The 10,183-nt window shown below is 37.7% G+C and overlaps 1 protein-coding gene across 1 annotated transcript; it reads right to left on the bottom strand.

The window, feature by feature from the left end:
* Positions 1–3,238, bottom strand: LOC113359980 (LEAF RUST 10 DISEASE-RESISTANCE LOCUS RECEPTOR-LIKE PROTEIN KINASE-like 1.3). The gene is made up of 13 exons (XM_026603535.1): positions 3,026–3,238; positions 2,437–2,832; positions 1,812–2,292; positions 1,669–1,709; positions 1,421–1,435; positions 1,114–1,214; positions 956–1,034; positions 764–862; positions 606–674; positions 482–531; positions 277–358; positions 97–191; positions 1–37 (listed from the first exon to the last, which is right to left on the bottom strand). The coding sequence occupies exons 1-13, from the start codon at positions 3,236–3,238 to the stop codon at positions 1–3; spliced, it is 1,758 nt and encodes a 585-aa protein (XP_026459320.1).
* Between the last annotated feature and the right edge of the window lie 6,945 nt (positions 3,239–10,183).

The following is a 10,183-nucleotide window of genomic DNA, read 5'->3' on the forward strand; positions in this document are numbered from 1 at the left end:
TTACAGAACAGTCACATGCCAGGTTACTGAAATAAAACTGTGTAGTAAAGACAGAAATTTAAACAAGTTAGACAAAGCATATCGCAAGATAAGCACCTGTGCCAGGAACTTTTGATTAAAGATGCCCATTGAGAGTCAGTTTCTTTTGGAATCTCATTTCGTTTGTCCATGAATCCTACCGCTGCAATTACCTGCATATTTTACGTCCAAAACCGTAAATAAGATTGAATGCTAGAGTTACATAAACATGTCATTATTTATCGTGAGAGAAACTACCTGCATCGAGGTTAGGCCATCCCAAGGGATTTGTAATGTGGCAAGCTCCCATAGTATGACTCCGAAGCTATATACATCAGACCTAAAGAAGTCCCGTTTCCATGCCTTAATTAAAAGAAAAATACGGAGCCCAACTTCCCAAGAAACTGAAGCAGAATCAATTTAAAATGCTTTAAACGAAAATACTGAAATAACTTAAACCTACTTCTCATCTGCGGGCTCATTACGAATAACCTCTGGAGCCATCCACTGTGGCTGCAGAAAAAGAAAAAAAAAACAGAGTAAAGTTTCATTCTCAGGAACCAAGGCAACGTTATAAAATGTATTACCGTTCCTTTCCCATTCCTCGTTGTGAGAAATGTTGCATGTTTGAGTCGTGAGAGACCAAAATCACCAACCTAACATTGAAGCAATATCAAAAAGATGGACGAATGGTGTGTATTTGTTTATACTACACACTTTAGAAAATTGGTACAAGACTACGTACCTTCACAGTCCAGTTCCTATCAACCAAAAGATTTGATGACTTCAAATCACGGTGAATGATTGGTGGTTCGTTTAGATGAAGGTGATTCATACCTTGTGCCTATAATAGGCCGGACCAGAAAATCATAAAAAATCAATTTTCAATTTGACAATATAGTACTCAGTATAAATTGTTGCCAGGAACTGTACTCACAATATCCAAAGCCATCTGAACACGCCGCTTCCAATTTAAGGTAGGAGTGTGACGTCGAAACAACTGAAACAAACTCCCACTGCAATACAGGCCAGTAAGTAAATGAAATTCAAAGACAGACATCATCAATTTAAAATAGGCAAAGGTGGAGACTAAACCGTGGAAGGAACTCAGTGACAATGCACAGATGGTGAGGTGAAGTTGCTGCACCCATAAAGAGTAGCACATTTGGATGCCGGAGCCTCTTCATAAGTAATACCTTCAAAAAAGTACATACAGTTAGGCTACTGCTTATTATGGGGATATAACATTATATTCCTTAGTAACACAAAGCTAAATGTGCTACTATTCTGGAATGTCGTCGAACAATTTCAATTCACATAGCAAAACTAGGTCGAGTTACAAAACAACCTCTTGTCTAAAGGAGCGCAGAAAGTCATCTGTGTAATCCAATTTGAAAATTACCTTAATTGCAACATCCTGCCACAAGTGGAAATGAGTGTTAATAGCCTGAGACAATCTTCTTTACCCTTCAAACCTTTCGAAGGGTTGATAGGTCACAAACTTGATGGGTCAAAAAGGCTAATCCCTTGGTAGTTTGGGGAAACGTGACATGCCGAATCATACCACAACTGACAATGTTGTCTGACATATAACTGTTCATGTATGCACATTAGCAGACGTGATACTTCGAAGTCAAAAAGACAACATACCGAGCCATACCACTGACCATGACACACAGTTGCACAAGAACCTGAGACCCATAAATCAGAAAAGAAAATCAAGAAAAGAATTTCATAGTTGAAAAGGTATCTAAGAAGGAAATTGTATCAGAAATAGTGATCACACTGAGTACCTTTCCCTAATTGTGCACCGAATGTCAAGGTATTCCACGAGATATCATAACAGAAAGCATGTGCATCCATATATAATTCACGACGAGGGTTGCTACTACTATTAGTACCATCACCGCACATGCATGTTTCATTTCCGCCAGAGGCTTCATTTGCAGCAAACAGGTTACTTTCCAATACCTGGTATTGTTGGTCACGATTCTTACGTTGTTCAATGATTTCCAATGGCTGCCATGATATCCCCATCACCCTAGATGTTATCATCTTGTAGATCCTAGTCTTATGTGAACCCTCATCATCAGCAGAATCTCCAAATGGGTTTCCTAGAGATACTTCCTTTGTTGCGACCAGCCTATGGTCAGCGCTAATAGTTTCTGGAAAACCTTGACAACAGAAACACCAGCTGCCACCCTGAGTCTCACATTTCATGGTGCTTTCACGAATTCTCATTTTCGACCAGAGTTTTTTAGTCATTCGTGATGCCTGGTTCAATAATTTGGTCAATCGAATTTAAGTGAGACAGCTGGTTCAATAATCTGTTTATTGTATATATAAATGTAGAGACAGAGAGCGAGGAGGCAGGCAAAAGTAAAAGTTGATTTAAGATTATAAAAAACTCAAACTTACCAATGTTGAAGTTTTAGAAGAAACTTCAGAATGTTGCTGAGAGGCAAAACCAGGTTTGGGATAGGCATCGTTTTTCGAAGTATTTGTTCCGAATGAAACTGGTGTGGTAACTTCTCTAAAAAGATCCGAATCACATGATAAACAAATAATTCCAACAAAAGTACCACTGTCATCATACAATGGGGTGTTTGTGGCTGTGATTTGAAATCGTCTTCCGTGCTTATTCCTGAGCGGAAACTGCCCTGTCCAGATTTCTCCTGAGGAATTTCTGCGAACGATTTCACTTGCTTCATTGAAATCACGCTCCTCAACAATAAATCCGAGAATATTACGACCTTGCGCTTCTGAGGCAGAATAACCATAAAGGTGTTCGGCCGCTCGGTTCCTGTAATAATGCTAAATATATTAACCCACGGGGATTAAGACATACATAATCTATAAGCATATCTAAGAGGATAGTAGTGTAACATACTGCTTCAAACTAAAGGTTTTGTTCAAGGCGCCATATATAAAAAGATAAAAGGAAAAAAAAATGACTTACCAGTATATTACCAGACCGTTTTGATCAAAAATATGAACTGCCACAAACCTTTCCCCTAGGATTGGCCAATCTTGATTGCTCAGTCGAATTTAAGTGAGACACCTGGCCATTGTAATCCAACTTATTTCCAGAATCTAATCCTACACAAGAAGAACTGGTTGTAGAAAGGACTAATTTTGACATTTCTTCTTTCAGCTGAACATCTATAGCTTCAAGTTCTTGAATCTTCTTAAGCAATTGTTCTGTGGCCGAAAGGTCCATATTGTTATCTAAGGCTTCATACAACACTTAGAGAGAAAAACTGATAAAATTACTAACAGCTCTATGTTTATCACGTTTTCAGAAGCATGAAGAGAAATGTTCAGATATTCATTATATAGTAGTGCCTTATGCCATAAACTGATTGAAAGGCCAATTTACGTCTCAAAGGTTAGAGAACTGAAAACTTCTCTCTTTCTTATGCATGGTTTTTGTTTGTGATAGCTAACTTTGTCTATAGCTTGTAATGTCGGTTCCTGTAGCTCTTGTTTTTATGAGTTTAAAGTTCCCAAGGTTCACGTCATTAGGTATTCCAAACATTGGCTGGTAGTATCGGACTATCAGTTGTCTTCTTCTTTAGAAAGTTACGTTAATCAGAAGAAATGCAAAGTAAAATGTTGTTGGCACGCTCCAAAATTTTTATTAAAACTTGGAACTTATCCGTCATTCCAGGGTTTGCAATCTAATACATTTCCATTATGTTACCTAGCCAATTCATTGCACCTCATAAACTCTTTTTCTATTTCACCAACGCCGCCACAGTCGTCGTGCCATCATGCTGCTACCACTGGTGTCGCCGGTATGGAGAAAAATCATATAATTTCTCCAGCAACATCTTTATCTTCTTGTGGATTTGGGCTTAAAAAGAATTGAAAAAGTGGTTGGGTCAGGTGCAATTTTAAAACAAAACTGACTTGATTATTAACATTACTATGATTACTCGTAATACATGCATTCAAATCTTAATCTAATAAGTCATACTCGTGCAGAAAGATACGGATTCAGGTTCACGGTTAGTATTTAACTATTTCCAAGTTATTTATCAACTTATCAATAGATTATGAGTTGTTTAGTGATGATACTCTCTCTTTCGGTTTAAGCACATTAAAAAAATTCTTCAAACGATTTGTATCTATCGAAAGGGTTTTTCTACATCTTTCCATTGAAGATGATAGAAAATATGATGCAAGTAAAAGAAATTTTTACTGCAGGTAAACACATTGATTGTGTTACAATATATGTTATGAGGTGTTCGACTTTAACGGTGGTGGTGGGCAGTGGCGGCGGCAAGAACAGTACTCGGGTAAGTGTGCTTTAGGTTAGGTCAAAATATTTTTGCAAGTGTGCAAAGATTTCCAGTGTATAAGGTTAATTTAGTCTGACTTAAAAAGATACTCCTAGTTAAGCTAATTAATTTAGTGAGTTAAATTATAAACTGTTATTAGTGTTTATCTTACAAGAATTTTGGGAAAATTAGGTTTTTTTTTTTGTTTTGAGATGGTTGAATTTTGAAATGGGTGATTCGAATGACAGCAGCCCCTAATGCGAACACTCAACTCCTAGAGTAAGTATTCATTAATCTTCAAAGTGATCCGATAATGGTGAGTTTTTGCATGTGAATGTATTCTTTCCCAGACTCAATCTCAAAATGATGGTTTTTACGAGCCAAACTAGAGGATTATGTTTTAGATACTCGGGTATACTTCAGATTAAGTATTTTTTACTTGAATTGCCTAAAATTTTATGAAAATGAGAAATTTTACTAACAAAATTTGGCCAGGTCAAAACATGTTCGGCTACCAGATTTGAAGATCAGGTGCAAATGTAGTTCGGCTATTGTTTATAAAGGACATGTCGTCGAAAAACTTGGCACATGAGTTGCCATTCTTTTTAACTAAAAACAGAAATATAATGTTTTATTGCTACCTCTGCAGTCTTATTAGCACTTTTATGAAGAAAAATGTATTTCTAGAATTCAAGAAAATATAATATAAAAAGACAGTCTCTAATTATGTTTAAGGAGATCCATTTCACAACTCATTTTTTCCTATTGATTGCGTTAATAACTTTTTGGCGGTCACCCTACATATGCAGTTTATCGATGCCTTTCTTCTTAGCCAATTTTACCACCTCCAGTGATGCTAGAGCTTCTGCAAATTTTGGATTTATAGATTTTGTTGATTTACATCTAATTCCATGGTTTTTTCCTACATTATCACGAATACTTAGAACAACACCCGTTTTCCAGTTACGTTTACAAAAAGCTACATCAAATTTTAGTTTCAAATCATGTAACTCACGTGTTTCCCGTATACTATCAGAAATTGCAGAAACAATTTCTCTATACTGGGAGTCGTTTACTTATACTCTATGTTAGTATGTCATATGAATTTCTACACTCTTAACAGTTTGTTCAATATTCACCTACGCCATATCAAAAATCATTATGCGTCTATACTTCCGTACATGACATATAGTAAAACAAGAAGTATGTAAATGATTAGTTTCCTTTGGTCTAAGGTAATGATCATGATTGAAAAAAAGATTTAATTTAATCCAATCATAGATACTGTTCCCCACCAGAATATGAACAAGGTTAGCATAAACTTTCATGAGAATATTAAACATATTGCAATCAAGAGAAGATACTTACAGGATTTAATGTGAGAGTTACATAAAGATCATGATTTGCCACTAGTTGGGATAACATATTAATTGCATCCTTAATAGGCAGACATTTGTGGAGGAGTATCCATGAAAAATATTGGATTTTTACAGGAACATTAGTCTTGCATAATCCTTTCGGTCCATATCAGTACCTAGAGTTAGAACATACTGTTGTTTTTTTGGAATAGCTCTATAAGATGTTTATACATAGAATTTACCATTAGCAGATGATTTCCATCTAATGTTGTACCAATATATGGAATCTTAATATCCGAAATAGCTGGAACAATACTGCTATCAAAAAGATCTTGAAGAGTGTTGACATCCCAAGACTTTATTTCATGATTGATCAGCTGATTATTGACAGACATAAAGTTTGATATTGGTGGACCATCCATATACTAGGAATTTAATTGGATTTCTGGATAGATATGTCTTTGGAATGACGAGGTTACCAACTACAATCTTTTCGATATCAAGCTATATGACACACGCCTTGTATGATCTAATGTAGACGGAGACTGTCAAAAAGACAATAACCACAAGATGTACACTTGGTATATAATATAAGTTCGGACTGTACCAATTATGGGATCAAACCAAGTGTTTGATTAATGTACAAGTGTATTTAATTTAATTTTGAAGACAAGCTAAATAATTCGAAAGTAAAGTAACTAACTCGACACAAGATTTTGTTAACGAGAAAACCGCAAATGAAGAGAAACCAGGAACCTAGTCCAGTTTTGAATACTCTCAGAATTGAGTCGTTATACAAAAACTACTACCAACTTCGTATAGTTGAGACCAAGTAAACTAACTCCAAGTTACCTAGTATAACACCCCGTATTTTTAGCATGGCGCATGCTCAAAGATGCGCCATGGCATGAGATGAAGCTTCATCTCAAGCTTCTGTCGCGTTAAGAGGAATAATGACCAAGAGCCAATCTCGCACCAAAGGTGCTTTAAGACAGTTGGGTGGCTGGCCTAGAACAAAGTAGCGCCACAATTGCGCATTACAAAAGTCATTGTCCAATGGCCAATATTGCAACAGGCCAGAGCGGGCTGTCCTTGGCAATGTACAACCATCACGGCTGGAAATTGGAGTGGCCTATGGGACAAAGCCGGAAATACGTCCATCACGGCCCTTCACTGGACTTGGCTCAGGAAATGTTCAGCCATCATGGTCGGACATTGGAACTGGCTTGTGAGCCAGAACTGAATGTATAGCCATCACGGACGTACGTTGCATTTTTCCAGGGTAGTAATGTGCATCAATCACGGCCTTGTGACTTGGTGAAGTCATTTTTCTCCCCTAATCTAAGTTGTAAAAATGTCAAGTTAACATATATAGGGAGGGGTAGTTAGTTGAAGGTGCATATGCGGACCATGCACCAAGTAAGCTTCATAACTTAGCCATAAGAGTATAAATGATGCTTAGGCCTCATTTATAGTTGTGTAGCCTTGAAAATTGAACATATTAAGCGTGGGAATCACTATGCCATGCCGACGGCCAGATATGCATCACTTGGATGCATTTTGACATAACGACCTATACGGACTAGGCCATTACCATTATTGCTAGGCTACGGCCTTACAAATGAGTTGGCTTAAGTTTCTGTCCCTTCGAGGATGAACTAAGGTTAGTGCTTGATCCCTTTAGAGTAGGGAAGGGTATGTAGGCAGCCGCAATAAGTTGCAGCATTGCTCGTCCAGCATTTTGTCTGTTTATGGGTGAAAACAGTTTCTGCTGGTTTTGGTAATTTTGGGTGTGTGTGGATGACAAACGAATCTAAACCCTAAAAAAATGCACTGCACGTGAGTGCTTTTGATTCGAGAGATGAATCTGTGCAATTCTGGCCTAAACCAAGAAATGGTCGTTCCAGACTTGCTTCGGTTACAAAGTGAAGGAGATGGGGTTGATCTTAGGGAGGGAAGCGAAGAAGGTGTTGAGATTGTGGGGGTGTTGGCTGTTTATGACTTGTATCAGAAAGAGGAACTGACTTGCAAAATGTAAGCTATCAGTTCTAGTGTTTTCTGGATACGAATGACAACACTTGGTTTTCTGTGCTTGTCTCTGTGTTGTTTGGAAATAGGTGATGGACCTATTTCTACAAGTCATAAAGTGTTAGAGCATAGCTCGGTCAACCTCGCATGCGTTTCTATCTCAAGCATGTTTGTCAATGTTAGAGATCAAACTATAAGTCTTGATTTCTAGCCTACATAGCTAAGTCTCGGACTAGGATAGAAAAGTGTAGTTGAGCTCAAGGACTTCATGGCGATTCATCATACAACGACGAAGATCTATACAAGGAACCGTGGAAATTCATCAACAAAAAGGTATGTGGAGACTTGAACTTATCTATCACTCAAAAATATATCTCTTGTATCTCCTACTTCTTATGAGACAAAAGTCGTATGCTATATAGACTAGATCATACACATTTGATATTTCATGTTGAGCATTCATTGCTTATCTTTTATCTTGAAATCGTGTGTTGGTAAAGCGTTTCGCTTTGATCAAGTTTATCTTCACCTAGTGACGAAAGTCATGAAAAGTTTCAATCACTTTGAGAATTGCTATGACGTGAATCGGTCTGTGAATAACGGCTACATAGCGTCCTCTGAGAATGTCTCAATGATTGAAATGAGAGTTTAGATTACATAACCATGTATTCCTTGAACCGAAGTTTTCGAACTTTGTTGATCAAGAGTAATCGGGAGGATTTTGGAATTGGCTTGCCAAGTCCGCGAACCCAGTCCGCAGACTCAGTAAGCGAACTGTCGGAAGTTCTCGACCGAGAATTTCTGCTGGATTTGTTTCAATTGTGTCTTGTGTAGTTACATAAGATCTCATAGCAATTGAACAACTCTTTAACTAGTTCTTTTGAGTCAATTGGACTAATTATGGTGAAGAAGAACAATGTTAATATGAAATGCTCATATGGTTAACCTTTTGGGTTACTATGTTGAACCAACATACACGTACACGTTTGGGCATGGTTTTCACGAACCCAATAAACGTTTACCAAAGTGTGTGTGACAAGCTAAGTTTTCGATCTGACGATTGAGAAATATTAGCTTGAATCTAAATCAGGTTTTCATCTAACGGTGAATAAGGATTGGTTTGTACCTAAGGAAAAACCCTGATTTGAAGGATATATAAAGGAGACATCTAGCATTGTGCAAAACTAATCCCCACACGTCTGTGTGCTACTAGTGCGCCCGATAGAGTCGATCTCCATTAACCTTTGATTTTCTTCTCTAAAATCAGGTTAACGACTTCATTGGGATTGTGAAGCCAGACCGATACTACTGTATCGTAGTTGTGTGATCTGATCTTGCATGTTCTATCGTACGAGTACAATCGATTGATTGGCTTGAGATCGTGAGAGTTCTCCGATAGGCAAGATAAAGAAGTCACAAACATCTTCGTCTCACTGTTTGTGATTCCTCGACAATCCTCTTGTGTAGTCAGGAAGGATTGTAGAGAGGTGATTGATTAATCTAGGTTGTTCTTCGGGAATATAAGACAGGATTGTCAATTGGTTCTTGTTCACCTTGATTTTATATCAAAAGACGGAAAAAACCTAGGGTTTATCTGTGTGAGACAGATTTATCCTTTGATAGACTTTTCTATATGAGACAGATCTGTTTATTATCAAGTCTGTGATTTTGGGTTGCAGCAACTCTTGGTTGTGGGTGAGATCAGCTAAGGGAATCAAGTGCACAGTATCCTGCTGGGATCAGAGGCGTAGGAGTACAACTGTACCTTGGATCGGTGGGAGACTGATGGGGGTTAAACTATAGTCCAGTCCGAAGTTAGTTTGCAGTAGGTTGGTGCCTGTAGCGGCTTAATACAGTGTGTATTCAATCTGGACTAGGTCCCGGGGTTTTTATGCATTTGCGGTTTCCTCGTTAACAAAATTTCTGGTGTCTGTGTTATTTCTTTTCCGCATTATATTTTATATAATTGAAATAATACAGGTTTTGCGTTCCTGATCATCAATTGGAAATCCAACCTTTGGTTGTTGATTGATATTGATTGATCCTTGGACATTGGTCTTTGGTACTGTCCAAGTATTTCTTGTATTTGATAAAGACTCACTATTGTTTTTAGCTTGAGTAAAAATAAAATCAAGAGAGAGATATTAACTCCTTGAGATACTTTTATCTAGATTGAGTCTGACTGTCTAGTTGATTCTCTAGCAAAGTATTTCGGAGTTAGTCCATACAGATTGCTAAGCGAAATATTGGGTGGTGTTGTTAGACCCCCAGTTTTTCAATTGGTATCAGAGCAGGCAAACACGTTTAAGACCTCATCAGTCTGTGTTTGTAGCGATCTGACTCTATGGGCAAGAGTACTATCTCTGATAACGCAACATTAGTTCAGGGTTATTCAGATAAGCTTCAGAGATCTGAAACCTTTGAGAAAAACTCCTCCTCGTCTCTTTCTTCCGAATCTGCATTCAACTGGAAAAAAATCTCTTGATAAACAGTTGG

This window comes from Papaver somniferum, chromosome 3 (genome assembly GCF_003573695.1).
Source record: "Papaver somniferum cultivar HN1 chromosome 3, ASM357369v1, whole genome shotgun sequence".
NCBI classification, from domain to species: domain Eukaryota; kingdom Viridiplantae; phylum Streptophyta; class Magnoliopsida; order Ranunculales; family Papaveraceae; genus Papaver; species Papaver somniferum.

Coding starts and splice junctions, on each gene's coding strand:
- LOC113359980 (XM_026603535.1), bottom strand. CDS start 3,238: ATGGACCTTTCGGCCACAGAACAATTGCTTAAGAAGATTCAAGAACTT. Junction 2,293..2,436: donor CTTCTAAAACTTCAACATTG/GTAAGTTTGAGT, acceptor TTATTGAACCAG/GCATCACGAATGACTAAAAA. Junction 863..955: donor TTCAGATGGCTTTGGATATT/GTGAGTACAGTT, acceptor GGCCTATTATAG/GCACAAGGTATGAATCACCT.